Genomic DNA, 16,782 nt, shown 5'->3' with positions numbered 1-16,782 from the left:
TTTTAAGTTTAACTAAGGTTTATCCCGAATAATCGTAAACAAATTTAGCCCCAATCCTAAATCCCCGGTATGATAATAAAACTTATGGATAGTATTTATTGTTAATATGATATCGTTCAAATAATGCATGAAATATTTGGCACTGGACTTATGACTTGTTTGTTACGTCTTCACTTTAGTAGTGATGCTGGAAATCTAAAATTTATTTAAATACCTGAAAACCAGTTTATGATTTGAATATCTTTTAAAATATCAGAACTGTTGAAAAAAAAAGGAAGTCAATCAATTCTTTTAAAATCCTACCGTGCAGTATTCGCGGATTACAGCTGATTTCCTAATGCTTGCAAAGTAAAACTTTGTTTGGCTTGCTTGCTTTGTTTGTGTTATTGTTAAAGCAAGCTTTGTAAATAAGACTGACATCTTTAAACAATATGTATAGGCATAGTTTAACCTGAATATATCATATTTGAACTTATTTGGTGTTATCCTATTGTAAACGCTTAATCCAACTGAACTAGAATTGTTTGTACATGTATGTGCGCTCTAAACGAGCATAATACTTGCAACTGGAATATAAGCAATTTCAGTCAAAAGTTGATTTATATGTTACAGATTAAATTTGCAATAACAACCGGCATTGAACCAACTAATACTAATAAATGATCATTTCATCAATTGTGTCCCCCATTATAGAATTGCCGTAAACGTTATTGATTTTATTCATGTATTAGCGCTAAAAGACGTGAGACGTCCTGGACACGTTTTGGCGAATAACAATTATCAGACACGTTTGGGGGTTATAAAATCAGACACGTTTAGGGAATATTGGATATTACGGACACGTTTAGGGAGAATAGACACGTTTGGGGGAATCGGACACGTTTGGGGGACAGGACACATTTGGGAGTGTTACATACGTAAAATCGATTTTGGTTTAACAAAACTTGCAGCAATGTTGACCCCCACCCCCAACCTATTTGATTTAAGTTTTTTAACCTACATCCATCTTTTGATGTCGTCCCTTAATTAAAAGGTAAAATAATGTACTTGGCCATGGCCTGGGGTCAAATGTTTAATTTGACATTCCTATTAAAAAACAGAAGGTTTAAACTTTACATTGACATGTTCATAATGTAGTGTTATATGTTTCTGAAGCTCCCAAATGTGGGGGTGGGGCAGGGGAGTTCTATGCAATAGGTTGTGGGGGAAAGCAGCTGGAAGAGATCACTGAATTCAAGATGCATTATGTAAGACAAGGTTAAAACCATCAAACATTAGATTAATTAATATATGATGGAAATGACTACATGCATATTATTTTCCTCTTCTCAATTAATGCGCTGCAAAATACTTGTACATGTATGACTGCAACAAGTAATTAAAATTGTTAATCCATGGTCACACATTCATGATGTTACTGCCTTTCTTATTAGAACCACCCAATTTCATATGGAATCCATAATTGCCACTGTGTGACAGCCACGTTTATTCAGGTGTGTAACTTTAAAACTTTTATTATGAATAAACCAGATGCTCCGCAGGGCGTAGCTTTATATGACCGCAGAGGTTGAACCCTGAACGGTTGGGGCAAGTATGGACACAACATTCAAGCTGGATTCAGCTCTAAATTTGGATTGTGATTAAATAGTTGACACAGCATAGGTTTCTGACACAGAATGAATGTGTTCTAATGAACTTAAAAATTTTGTTTTCTCTTAGAGCAATTCACTATGCTGTTGAATATTAATCCTCTCAAAAAAATGTTTGAAGAAATTTTCTTTTTATTTATGAAATTTCAAATGAGAAAAATTTAACCCAATTTTTTCAATCACATCCCCCTTTCCCTTATTCCAAAACTAATCTCAAATAAAATTTCTAATGGAGTTTGCAACAATAACTACTCATTTAAATACATCATAAAATATTAAGATGTAAAAAAACTGCTTGTTATCACTGAATGGTAAAGATTATTTTAATTTATCAGTTGGTAGTAAAAAGTGAATATACATTGTATATTGTATATTACAAAGATTTAAGTTGATTCTGGACAAAGAAAGATAACTCCAATTAAAAAAAATTCTTGCTATTGCACAATATTGTGCAATAAGATATTTCTTGCTTACTATCCTGAACAAAGAAAGATAACTCTAATTTAAAAAAAATTGCTATTTCACAATATTGTGCAATTAGATATTTCTTGCCATTGCACAACACAGTGCAATTGAAAAAGACTTGCTATTGAACAATACTTAATATAATAATTTTAGATCCTGATTTGGACCAACTTGAAAACTGGGCCCATAATCAAAAATCTAAGTACATGTTTGGATTCAGCATATCAAAGAACCCCAAGATTTCAATTTTTGTTAAAATCAAACTAAGTTTAATTTTGGACCCTTTGGACTTTAATGTAGACCAATTTGAAAACAGGACCAAAAATGAAGAATCTACATACACAGTTAGATTTGGCATATCAAAGAACCCCATTTATTCAATTTTTTATGAAATCAAACAAAGTTTAATTTTGGACCCCGATTTGGACCAACTTGAAAACTGGGCCAATAATCAAGAATCTAAGTACATTTTTAGATTCAGCATATCAAAGAACCCAACCGATTCATTTTTTGTCAAAATCAAACTAAGTTTAATTTTGGACCCTTTGGACCTTAATGTAGACCAATTGGAAAACGGGACCAAAAGTTAAGAATCTACATACACAGTTCGATTTTGCATATCGAAGAAAACCCCAATTATTCAATTTTGATGAAATCAAACAAAGTTTAATTTTGGACCCTGTGGGCCCCTTATTCCTAAACTGTTGGGACCAAAACTCCCAAAATCAATACCAACCTTCCTTTTATGGTCATAAACCTTGTGTTTAAATTTCATAGATTTCTATTTACTTATACTAACGTTATGGTGCGAAAACCAAGAAAAATGCTTATTTGGGTCCCTTTTTGGCCCCTTATTCCTAAACTGTGGGGACCTAAACTCCCAAAATCAATACCAACCTTTCTTTTGTGGTCATAAACATTGTGTTTAAATTTCATTGATTTCTATTTTCTTAAACTAAAGTTATTGTGTGAAAACCAAGAATAATGCTTATTTTGGCCCTTTTTTGGCCCCTAATTCCTAAACTGTTGGAACCAAAACTCCCATAAACAATCCCAACCTTTCTTTTGTGGTCATAAACCTTATGTCAAAATTTCATAGTTTTCTATTAACTTAAACTAAAGTTATAGTGCGAAAACCAAGAAAATGCTTATTTGGGCCCTTTTTGGCCCCTTATTCCTTAAATGTTGGGATCAAAACTCCCAAAATCAATACCAACCTTCCTTTTGAGGTCATAAACCTTGTGTTGAAATTTCATAGATTTCTATTCACTTTTACTAAAGTTAGAGTGCGAAAACTAAAAGTATTCGGACGACGACGACGCCAAAATGATAGCAATATACGACGAAAATTTTTTCAAATTTTGCGGTCGTATAAAAAAGTAATTCTTATTGCAAATTTTACCATTACATTGTCACATGTTGGAGGGACCTAATGAGAGTACCTTCATGACCAATAACGGTAAAAAATCTTGCCAAATGGCGTTAACAGTAATTTTTGGTGGGTGACATTAAAGTGAGACAATAAAATAATTGACTAATCATGTAGATTTATAGCTGCGGAACCCTAGCTCATAATGTCCTTTATGTTATTTTTTTACTATTTGCGGACCATAGATCCTTTATGTTATTTTTTTACTATTTGCGGACCATATATGATGGTCCGCAAATAGTAAAAAAATAACATAAGGGCCTATGAGCTACGGTTCCGCAGCTAGTAGATTTAAACAAATCAAGTTGAATTCCTCCAAAAAATAACTGTTTAAAATGGTTAAATATATTTGAGGCATCTGATGAATCACAATAAAGATATTTTGACAATAATCACAATAAAATTTAAAACCCTTTAGACATTAATGGTAGATGGAAATAATGGTTTATAATGACTGATGTTAACGGGTTTTCCTACACTCATGGAGCATCAGTTATGGATCCAAGGTGGGGGGAAAAGGGGGGTCTAGTACTTGGAATCCTCCTTTATTGGCAATCAATTCTTTTGAATGGGAAAATATGCAAATGGTTAGAACCCCCTTTTATAAAAATTTGGATCAATCCTAGATCCCACTGAGAATGTAGATGAATATGTAGCAACCTGAACCATGAGCTCAGTCCAATGACAGTCTAAATACTGTCCCTGGTTAGTCTGGAAACCAAACAGACATTTATAATGATTTTATAGATTATGCAAAATGAGCCAAAACATATGGAGATTTTTAAATGATAACATAACCCTTTTATACTGTTACCTGCATTAACCTAAACGTTGATAAGGTGCTTCTTTTCATAACACTCAAAACGAAACCACACAATCATCTGCTAAATTTGGCAAACGTCACGTGATAAATCGGAAATCAAGTTACGCCACCTATTGATTTTTTTGCTTTTAGTGTGCAAGGTAAAGTCAAGTTAATATTGCTTTTATTCAATTAAGAAACGATGCATCGCATACATTACTAAGACTATAAGGACATATTTATACTAAGTTTAGGAATTTTCAATTCTAAAGATATGCCAATCGACTAAACGAGAGAAGTTTGCACATAACAGATATGGAATGCTAAATTTAGGGGAGACAACCACGTAAACAAATGCACGTGTTCATTTGTAAACATGCACATCTAATATTGTGTTACATTACATGTTATAAAATATTAATATTTACATTTATTTCTTTAACTATTTTTCATAGTTATATATATATGTATGCCCCTTGAGGGTACCTCTTATGGAAATAAAAGATATTCTATTCTATTCTATTCATTCACAGGCACTTGTCTCAAAAAAAAATTTCCTATATACCTTAATATAACACAAGGTACTTAACTGATTTTTTTGAAAAATGACACCTAGCTTGTTGCCAAAGCTTGAGACGAATGCAAAAAAACATCCTGTTGACCGACTTCTGAGGCCTGCTTCTAAAGATCCCGACAACAATGATAGTCGTGTCATATACCAATGTGTAGATAAATCAATAGATTTACGGCATATTAAGTTTTAAGTAGATTTGACAATCGAGCAATAAAAAAATAATGGGAATTCGGGACTGGGTGTCATTTTTCAAAAAAAATTATTAAGTACCTTGTGTTATATTAAGGTATATAGGAATTTTTTTTTTTGAGACAAGTGCCTGTGTATTCATTCTATTTCTATTAGAACATTGAAATGTAAAATAGGGTATTTTACATTTCATTTACATTTGTAAATTGTGTGTTTGATTATAAAACTGGCCTTTTGCCACGAAAAATAATGATGATAATGATAAATTATTTATGTACTCAAAACAAAAGTAGGCACATATTTTTGTAATCCAAAAGTAAATACATAATATGACCAATTTTATCATATCAGAAGAGGCAGTGTCCGTGTGACCAAGCATGTGGGGAGTTCAGTGTCCAAATTATCATTTGCACACTATGTGTACTCTTTTCACACTTATATAGATTTGATCTTATTTCTTGCTTTCACACTGTTAAATGTCTTGTTTTTCAATTTCAGTATAGATTTTTTTATTTAATTTGCCTTTACATTAAATTTATAATTTTTCATCATGATTATTTTTCAGGGACTTTACAGTTTTTTAGTGTACATCTCTAATTTGCTATGTTTGTTATGTATTTTTAACTACTGACTAACTGTACATGCATGACATTTATGTATGAATAAAAACAAATTAAAAATTATTTGCCATTACAATATCTTCATCAAAGCCACAAAATCTACCAATTATAGATAATTCCTGTGTATTGTATATTTTGTGTTTGACATTCCCTATCAGATGGCATTTTATTATAAAACCAAATGTGGGTTTGTGTAGCCTATGAAGGCCAATTTGGCTTCTTCATGTTCTTGTCCCTGCATGCAGGGTCGCATGCAGGGTCTATAGGGATATTTTTCCGAAATCATGAAGTTTGTTTTCTTGTTCATGTGCTGTTTGAATTGTTATATATTTTTTTTTTATTTTGCCTGCATGTTTTAACTATTTTTCAGAATGAGAATTTTGACTTTGAACAGAAATTTTATTAGATTCTTATCCTATGACTCCAGCCAAAATATAACAAATTTGTAGTGTACGTAATGTTTTGGGTTTTTTTTCAGAATGAAAATCCTCCTAGCTCTACACCGACACTGCTATAAAGATGTAATTTTACCAACACTGACAAGAAGTGTATTAAACAGAATTCCCAATACCAAGTTATCATGTACACCTGTATGCTCATATTCCAGTTTAGGGAATAATAATAAGAAAAAATATATCCCACGCAGATCTGTACTGTATGTCCCTGGCAATGATCAGAGGAAAATCCAGAAAGTTGTCTCCCTTGATGTTGATTGTGTTGTTCTAGACTGTGAAGATGGAGTAGCAGCCAATAGGAAGGTAATTTGCTAATTAGATTAGAAAGTTGTCTCCCTTGATGTTGATTGTGTTGTTCTAGACTGTGAAGACAGAGTAGCAGCCAACAGGAAGGTAATATGCTAATTAGATTAGAAAGTTGTCTCCCTTGATGTTGATTGTGTTGTTCTAGACTGTGAAGATTGAGTAGCAACCAACAGGAAGGTAATATGCTAATTAGATTAGAAAGTTGTCTCCCTTGATGTTGATTGTGTTGTTCTAGACTGAAGATGGAGTAGCAGCCAACAGGAAGGTTATATGCTAATTAGATTAGAAAGTTGTCTCCCTTGATGTTGATTGTGTTTTATTAGACTGTGAAGATGGAGTAGCAGCCAACAGGAAGGTAATATGCTAATTAGATTCGAAAGTTGTCTCCCTTGATGTTGATTGTGTTGTTCTAGACTGAAGATGGAGTAGCAGGCAACAGGAAGGTAATATGCTAATTAGATTAGAAAGTTGTCTCCCTTGATGTTGATTATGTTGTATTAGACTGTGAAGATGGAGTAGCAGCCAACAGGAAGGTAATATGTTAATTAGATTAGAAGGTTGTCTCCCTTGATGTTGATTGTGTTGTTCTAGACTGAAGATGGGGAAACAGCCAACAGGAAGGTACATGTTCATGTAATACATGTATGTATGCTAATTTAATCAGGGAGTCATGGTAACAATCACAGAACATAATTAACTAGAATATACATCATGAACATTAAACAACTAAAAAGAATTAAGATGTATATAATTGCTGATGAGTTTAAAAGAGGGACAAAAGATACCAGAGGGACAGTGAAACTCATAAATGGAAAATAAACTGACATGCTGGCATGGCTAAAAATGAAAAAGATTACTCTCTATTAAAATAAAAAAAAATATCCTTAATTATAATAAATATGGTATACATACACTGATACATGACATATATGTAAATGTACATTTGTAACTTTAGAAATTGGTAAAAGTTTAATACATTATAATCCAATAAGTTTAAACATGTTAAAGGACAAAAATTGAAAAATTACAGTATAATCTTTAACAATAATAAGTAACTAGTTTCAGAAGGTTGCTGAACAATATTAAAGTACAATTAACTTCTAACAATAATAAGTGGCTAGTTCAAGAATGCTGCTGACCTAGTTACAGTACAACCTTCTCTTCAACGGCAAAATATTTTGTAAGTTGCTAGTTCAGAAAATTGCTGATCAATGTTACAGCTGAACCCTAGATAGTTCCAGAATGTTGCTGTCAGACCAATGTTACTGTACCTCAACAATAAGTATATATATACCATAATCTCTATGTATAGTGTACATTTGTGTATAATATGTTCCCCCTTATAATCCCCCCTCTGCATCATGAAAACAATTCTAGTTCACTGTTAAAAGAAATGCCATTCCCAATTGTCTTAGATCTAATGAATATCTGTTAATTTCAGTCTGAGCAAGGAATTCTATTGTCAATTATCTGAGAACTAATATACATATGTTAATTTCAGTCTGAAGCCAGGAATACTATTGCCAGTTGCCTGGGGTCTTTGGCAGGATGTAAGGCAGACATCACAGTCAGGGTAAATCCAGTCAGTAGTGGACTGATGGAGGAAGATTTGAAAGTGGTGTTTAAATCAGAACATCCACCAAAAACCTTGATGTTACCAAAGGTTGACACACCAGAAGAAATAGAAAGAGTTTGTATATATGATGTTGTTTTATAATTTAATTTATTCAATCTTGATAATCATGATAAAGAAGAACATAAAATTTTCATATGACATGACATAAATATTGATAATTTTGTGAGTAAGTTCCTGTATCTTATAATATATATCTAATTTAACTAAGTAAATTGATTACTTGTTTTAAAAGTCATAAAAGTGGCATTAAGAATATATATTGTGTATTATTTATAATACCTGTTACATGTTCTAGTCTATTGTAATGTGTCACCAATACATACAAACATGATAAAACAGCTGTCAAAGGAGTAGGTCTGGTAAGGGCCTATTTTGGCCTCAAATTTAAGGTTTAACTATCGAAAGATTTTGAACACTTTTTTAACACTTAAGTATCTATTTCAGTTGATTCAATTAGTGTATGTGAAAGATTTTAACTGATTGAGTCATTAAAACGCTCTGATTCGAGCCTAAATATGAAAAAATCTATCAAATATGCTTAAAAAATGTCACTTTTCAGATGGTTTTTGTCAAAAATGAAAGTGGCCGCATCCCTGTTCATTCTCAACCTTTATATATATGCTATGTATTATCATCAAATACAACTTACATTTCAATATTAAGAATGAACACAAAAGTGGCCACATTCATTTAGGACGGAAACAGTCTAAAATTTTACTAAAATGCTAAAATAGTGAAGATTTCAGTAATTTAGCATGACTTAATGATGCTAGTATTCGATATATGTGCATTGTATTGTCAAAAACAGCCCATATTTATGTAGCAGAAGCCTTCTACTTTCCAATAAATAGCTTAAAGTTTACATTTTAACATTTTTGTAAAACTGCTATATTTTGGGGCCAAAAAGCAGTCTTACTGGACCTACTCTTTTAAAGCTTCACTGTAATTTTCTGCAAAACTATTGTCTTTTGCAATGTTTTATATCAAATTTTAATGATCTTTATACAATGTTATATGAAATATCAAAGACTCCTCCCAGAATATCTATACAATTCAATATGGGCATTCATGACTTTTTGCTTAACACAGCTGAGCAAGATTGAAAGCGTGAAGTTTTTTGGGTGCATTAGTTGGAAACAACTATTCAATTTGGTACTCTTGAGCAGTTATGCTTTCATAGTACAAAGTAACGAGTGAATACATCATTGAAATAGGAATAAAGTAACATAAATCACAAAAATTTAAACCTGAAACAGAAAGCATTTCTCATTAAACTTGAACATATAATGTAAATAACTCAATGAATACCATGAATTGATGCAAAATCATAAATATGAAAAAAATAATCATGTGCAGATATATATTCCTTTTTTCTTTTAAAAGTTCACCAAAAGAATTAAGGATATTCTGTCAGAGAAACAGAAGGCCGAGAAGTTCAGTTTGATAACAATGATAGAAAGTGCTGTGGGTCTAATGAACCTTAAGGATGTGATTCTCCAGGCTTCGTCACTCGCCAGGTCGGAGAAGCTCTTTACCTTAGAAGGTGTGGTGTTTGGATCCGATGATTTCTGTGCTGATATTGGTAAGGCTATAACTTTTATTGTTGGGTTGCTGTCTCATTGACCCTATGTCTGGCAGTAGTAAGGCTATAACTTTTGTTGTTGGGTTGCAGTCTCTGACACCATATCTCTGTTCTATATCTATGTAATGTATAATGTACATGTGATCTAAGAAGTAATATTTCGTGTTAGAGAAACATGAACTCTTTAATAACTTGGTACTGGCATGAAAATATAGATTCGTTTGTGTTATTAAAATTTGCTGTTACAAAATGCAAAAATTATTATAAATTAAGGAATGTATCTCCCTCAAAGTTCAAACAAAGCTCTTGATTCCTTTCACTGATTTGGCTATACTTTTTGAACCTTTTGGATTACAGCTCTTTATCTTTTATATAAGCTTTGGATTTCAAATATTTTGGCCACGCGCATCACTGAAGAGACATGTATTGTGGAAACGCGCATCTGGTGCAGAAAAATGATACTGTTAATGTTATTATTTAAAATGATGTTTCATATTGTAGCACACAATAGCATCTGTATATCATTCTTTATTTAGAAGTATAGAAACATGTTTCATTCCCCAAATTACCAATGTGTAAAAAACAGTATCATATACACTAATTACTCAATGTGAGTAGTTATTAACAAATTGTTTGAACAGGTATACTCTAGCTATAGCTAAGGCTAAACAAATAATGGTTTACTTTTACAAAATGCGACTTGGATGGAGAGTTGTCTTGTTGGTACTCATACAACATCTTCTTATATCTATATCATGCTGTTTCATACCAAAAAGTTTATATTTATATGGTACATAACTCTTTACAGTCTTCATATTAACTCAGGCGGAAATAAACTAATACATTTAAAATATTTGTTCAGGTGCTACAAGAACTAATGATGCAAAAGAACTGTTATACGCTCGTCAGAAGATAATCACATGTGCTAAAGCGTACAGACTACAAGCCATTGATCTTGTCTACATAGATTATAAAGGTAAATAGATTCCCTGTTAAAGGGTACCAGAGGTACACATTGGGGAAATATAAATTCACTTAATGGCCCCTTTAATTCAGAATAAAGAAGTTTGATTTGATTTGTAATAAAAGGCTGTATATATATATATTTGGTATCAAGGGAACTTTAATACTAAAAGTGGAAAGATACATTTATGTTATCTTCACAAGCCTTGGAAAGTTATTTCTTTTGCATTCTAAGTATTTGTCTTTTAATCTTAAATTTATATAAAGTTCTAGCCTTTCTGACCATGGTAATTTATTTTGAAGTTCTTCAAGCTATGTGAACAATATATAATTGTAATGAATTCCATTCTCAATTTTAATATAAACTCTTATTGTGACAAATTCATAAACATGCAACAAGTGCTTGAATTGATCTTTTTATGTTTATTAAGCCTCTTTCAACAAAGCTTTAAATAAGTGATTTTTTTCAATTCAGAATGTAAAATCTTAATTCATGTGATCTTCTGTTGAACAAAAATTGAATAAGACTAGAAATTATTACTTATCATTATTGTTGGGCGCCAATGAAACCAGAGAGCACGCATTTCATTACAAAATTGCTAGTCTCCATAGGGACTCGAACCTGGGACCTCTGTGTTACAACGCAGCGCGCTAACTGACTGAGCTAAAGAAGTACTTCCTTAGCTCAACCGCTTATTGCTGTCTACATGGTCTAAGTATCTACTAAGTTTTTCTAAGGGAAGCAGTCCCTTCACATTTGTGTAGTTTGTCCTGACTAAAAATGTACAGACCTTTAGACTAAGTATGTCTTTCAATATTTTTTTGATTATTTTTTCCAATGTTTAAAAATGCCACTTTGTGACTGAAATAAAACTGATAGAATAGTTTACTCTTCCTCATATTTTTCTTTAGTATAATTGTTTAAGTTGTACTTTTTTTATAAATGAATCATCTCCCCTTGTTTGCATTGCTTAACACATAACAACGATTTATTTCTAGAGAAGAATTAACTGTTAAAGCTGTAATTTAGATTTAGCTGGGTTCCAGCAGCAAGCAGAACAAGGAGCTAGGATGGGATTTACAGGGAAGCAGGTGATACATCCAGGTCAGATCCCTATCGTCAATGCTGCTTTCTCTCCGTCAAAGGAGAGAGTACAGTGGGCCACAGAAATGATCCAAGCTTTTGATGAGTATCAGAAATCTGGACAGGTGAGAATTTATTGGATGTTTTACAAGCATTGAATCTGTTTATCTTAAGCATGTTAAGAGTTAACTTTCAACTGAATCTGTTTATCTTTAGAATGAACTTTCAACAATTGGAATCCCTACACAATAGCTAAATCACTTCCTATAACTGAATTTAGGCATACATTTTAAAAATTGAAGCAGTTAAATTAGGTAGTGTGAGATTGAGAGTAATTTTGGTTTATTTTTGTTTGTTTTTAGGTCTGATAAATATATATAAATACCTTATATATTTTCACTATAAGATTCCATTTACCAAATCATGCTAATAGCAGTGATAACTTGCAAATATTTAAGAACTTATTAGCTATGATAAAGCCCTGCTGTAAGAATTGTTTCCCACATATATAATGTAAGCATGAATGGGCATACATTGTCCGATTATAAATTATATTAACCATTCTTATGCCTATATGAAGGCAAGGTATGTTGTTGATATATATAACTTATTGAATCATTTCTTATATTTTAGGGAGCCTTTGTTTTTGACGGAAAGATGATTGATATGCCACTGGTGTTACAGGCCAGAAATATTGTCAGCATGGCTCAAGCAGTATCAATCACATGATCACAGATCACATGATACCTGTCACATGAATACAGATCATGTGATTCTAGTCACATTTGAAGAAAAGACAGATTTTTATTCATATCACATATTAGTGCTAAACAGAATACTGTTTGCAATCCATACTTATGTCACCTGTCCATATGTAATCTCGGTGAATATTTTTCTATCAGTGCTATTCTAGGTCAGACTTGTCACTTTGCTTTTGTCATTTGACATTAAGAGTATGCTGTCTTTTATCAGTATGATATATTGTTATTTTTGAAAAAAGGAATCAACACTGTGGATTCATTATTATTCGTTTGATACCAATTTTTGTTGATTTCGTGGGTACAGGTAAACCATGAAATTTGATGTTCAACTTATAACAATTTTCCTATAACTTCTGCAAAACCAGGAAATAAAATATTGATGAACATGCTAGTTTTCATCAATCCATGAAAATTGGTTCTCATGATGAAAAAAAAACAATGAAAAAAAAATAGGTTTCAAAGGAACATTACACATCTTAAGATATTCTTTCAATTTGAACTTATTTGTAACAAATGATAATGAATATTTCTGCACAGGATTTTTGAGGATGGGGATGTAAAATCATCAATATTATAAATCTCTTGGGCATAGAAACAAAATAATAATTACTGTGATAGTGCCCATTAGGAATCTCACTGAAGCACCCAGCAATGAATTTTCATAAAATCTTTAAATATAAATCCACATTTTTCTAAATGCATATTTTATAAATTTTAGACATCTTTAGATGGAATAGGCTATTCTAAAGTCTTTTATTATCATTTTTTTCTTTACATTTTCAGGTACTTATTCATATTGGCTCATTAAGGTGGTACCTAACACTACAGGGAGATAACTCTGTAATATCAGCTAAACGTTTTAATTACGTTGCATTGTGAAGGCAATGTTAAGCTTCTCAATGATCAAAATTAGTGTTTGTTAAAATGCTATATAACCAGTGAAATTTGTGTGATAAAACGCTTGGTTCAAATTTTTTGATTTTTTTATATTTTTTTTAAAGGGTCAAAGTAAATACTTTGTCAAATATTTATAAAAATTAAACAAGCCAAATCAATTTTAGGGAAAGTGTTGGGTACCACCTTAAGAGGAGATCCAGCCTCTTCCACTCATTATGGAGCTTTATATGATAAATGTATAGACTTTAAAAAGTATCACTCTCTCTCCCTACAACCTATTATTATACACCCTTCAAAATTTTCACGGGACATATTATGTTATACAAATCAGGAGCCTCTGGCCTTTGTTAGTCTTGTATGATTTTAAATTTTAGTTTCTTGTGTATAATTCACAAGAGTTTAGTATGACATCCATTATCACTGTACTATTATGCATATTTTTAGGGGCCAGCTGAAGGACACCTACGGGTGGGGGAATTCTCGCTACATTGAAGACCCATTGGTTGCCTTCGGCTGTTGTCTGCTCTATGGTAGGGTGGTTGTCGCTTTGACATATTCACCATTTCCTTTCTCAATTTTAAATGTCCAGTGTCCGTCCATCTGTCTGTCTGTCCAGCGTAAACATGTAGCACAGTAACTTGAGAACCACTTATCCAAATTTCATGAAACTTAACGTAGATGTTTCTTATGATGGTCAAATGATCTGTATACTTTTTGGTGAAAATAATATTAAAACTTTTTGATTTAAGGCACTTTGTAACTAAAACAGGGGGGTGGGTTTTTTTTCACATGTCGCACAGTATATCAAAAACGATTTTTGATTATTGCTTAAAACTTTACACACTTCTTAGTTTTATTAATCTTAATAGCTGTATACTTTTTTGGTGATGATTCAAAATTTCATTTTTTAGCTTGAGTATTTTGTTAAAAGGGGAAGTGGATTTTTACATGTCACGCCGTACATGTATCTCAAAAAAAAAATGGTTATTGCTTTAAACTTTCTCAGAAACTATTTATGATTATAGCATAGAACTTCCACACAAAATGTCGGGCTTATCATGCGCTCATGGCACAGCTGTTATATTCATATATGTATGAATAATGTCAGTGGGTTTTATAATTATCAATTGTGTGATAATTATTTATTTACTGTGTAAATGAAAACCTTTTCTGGAAAAATTAATATTTGCACAGTCAAAATGCATTATTAAAGATGGCCTTTTATATATTATACCTTGTTGTAAGCCTTGAACAAATAAGTTTTAAATATTGAGATTTAGTTATTATTAGTGTTTCAAATGATAGTTTGAATAAAATTGTTATGATAACTGTTGAGTTTACGTAGTTACAGTTTGTTTTGTTACATGTTATTTTAAGCACCACCTAGGGGCATTTTGTTTAGTCTGTTAGCTATTCATCCATCTAACTTTTTGTTTGTACTTCAGTTTGTCTGTCCTGCTTCCGGTTAAAATTTTTAGACAATGTAGTTTTTGATGAAGTTAGAAGTCCTAACAACTTGAAACTTAGTACACATGTTCCCTATAATATGATCTTTCTAATTGTAATGCTAAATTAGAGTTTAGACCCCCATTCCATAGTCCACTTAATAAAGAAAATGATGTGTAATGGGGACATCCATGTACTATGGACACATTATTATTTATGTATATATGCTTATTTACTAGATACTTACTTGCTATAATACTCCTGTTTTACACTGGTGTTGGAATCATTGGTCCATGATTTGTATTGAGACGATAGCATGATATACCTACATTTATTATCTATTTATACTTGGTTATGGTTTATGAGGTGAAAGTTTCTGCTTTAAAGAAATTTGAATCAGGACACAAGTCTGGTGATGCTGGTGTATATTAAACACCTTCAATTTTCAACCCAGATTCCTAAAATCCCCAAAGGATTTGACATGTTGAATATGTGCACCTAACAGGCTATTATTTGAACTCGGAATTATTTTTAATTATGGAATTTGCTTGATTTCTTGTTATTGAATTTTTTTAATAAATTCCATATTTATTCTGTACTGAAATGTTCTGTGCTGCGCACAACACTTTCTATTACAAAGAAAATAGTATATTTTCAATAGAATGTACTGTGCCGCAAACAACTCTATCTAACCAAAATACATTGTATGGAAAGTGTTATTAACCACTCAAAAGATTACAATTACAAATAAACATAAAATTTATTGTAAAGTTTAATACAAGAAATCATGCAATTTCCATAATTAAAAATAATTTCAAGTTCAAATAATAGCCTGTTACCTGTGATTATTGAATTGTTTGAGATTTTTTGTCAATCAAAATGGTCAATGATAATATATATATAGCTCTTAAGGTTGTGCACCTTCAATCCTGAAGAGACTATACATTTAAGTTTAATATTCCATATATTTGTAAACTGTTTAGTATTAGGCCATATTTGTTTGTTTACCATTGAACACTAGTCCAGGGTTCTCACTAAGGCAAGTCCATGAGTCCTGGACTCATCAAAATCTGTCTGGATTCACCATTTTCAAAACTGGCATGTCCACAGATGCATCAAGATTGAAATATTTTGTATAATCTGAACACAGTAAAACACAAATATCAGCATTTTATAGCAAAAGTTTAAAAGTGATCTGAATTTAATGTCATTTCATTGGTCTTTTAGGAAATGGAGACTAAAATATTACATTATAATGCAATAAAATATTTTCTTCTTTCTGTTGGACGCATCATGGCTAAAATGACGAGTCCCTGGACTCACCTTCAAAAATCCTTAGTGAGAACCCTGAAGTCTACTCAGCTGCAATTTGAATATTTGGTCCCTACATGTATCTCTTTGTGATTCAATTTTTCTTATATTAGCACTGAGAAAATGTTGATGTAAGTAGCATTCATTGTTTGATCAGTCTTTAAGCAGAAAAATATTATTTCTAAAGATAATTTAGATGAATACTGTTCTATAGTAACAGGTTATTGTTTGAGTGATACAAAGGTAAAAGATTATTAACAATTCTTGAGGAAAATGACCCCATTAAGTAATGGTCATCGATAAATTACACACTATGTATTAATGATTTTATATTAAAGAGCTCATCTTTGAATATGTAAATAAAATTCTTAGATTTATTTGTTTGTTTATTTTTGTTGTTGTGTGCATCTAAAATGTAAAATATAATAAAAGTACAGAACTGTGAGGAAAATTCAAACAAAAAGTCTGTAACCAAATTGCAAATCTAAAAGTTCAAACACACTAAACTAGTAGATAACAACTGTTATTCTCCTGACTTGGTTGTGAAGTGATTGCTGTGGTACTTTAATAATGTTGTAATATTGTTTTACTGTTTATGTATCATTTTCTTCAT

General features: G+C 31.7%; 1 protein-coding gene across 1 annotated transcript; it reads left to right on the top strand.

Moving 5' to 3' along the window:
• The first annotated feature begins 4,456 nt into the window (after nt 1-4,456).
• LOC134688564 (citramalyl-CoA lyase, mitochondrial-like) lies at nt 4,457-16,546 on the top strand. Its single transcript, XM_063549369.1, has 7 exons — nt 4,457-4,506; nt 6,207-6,486; nt 7,991-8,179; nt 9,509-9,707; nt 10,570-10,683; nt 11,701-11,879; nt 12,388-16,546. The coding sequence occupies exons 2-7, from the start codon at nt 6,208-6,210 to the stop codon at nt 12,481-12,483; spliced, it is 1,056 nt and encodes a 351-aa protein (XP_063405439.1). The 5' UTR covers nt 4,457-4,506; nt 6,207; the 3' UTR covers nt 12,484-16,546.
• The last annotated feature ends 236 nt before the right edge of the window (nt 16,547-16,782 follow it).

This window comes from Mytilus trossulus, chromosome 10 (genome assembly GCF_036588685.1).
Source record: "Mytilus trossulus isolate FHL-02 chromosome 10, PNRI_Mtr1.1.1.hap1, whole genome shotgun sequence".
Lineage (NCBI taxonomy): Eukaryota > Metazoa > Mollusca > Bivalvia > Mytilida > Mytilidae > Mytilus > Mytilus trossulus.
The sequence above is the reverse complement of the archived record's forward strand: the minus strand, read 5'-3'. Positions and strand labels throughout refer to the sequence as shown.

Excerpts from the sequence above, each read along its gene's own strand:
- LOC134688564 (XM_063549369.1), top strand. The coding sequence starts at position 6,208 with ATGAAAATCCTCCTAGCTCTACACCGACACTGCTATAAAGATGTAATT. Across the intron at positions 6,487-7,990 it reads GAGTAGCAGCCAATAGGAAG|TCTGAAGCCAGGAATACTAT; the intron begins GTAATTTGCTAA and ends TGTTAATTTCAG. Across the intron at positions 11,880-12,387 it reads AGTATCAGAAATCTGGACAG|GGAGCCTTTGTTTTTGACGG; the intron begins GTGAGAATTTAT and ends CTTATATTTTAG.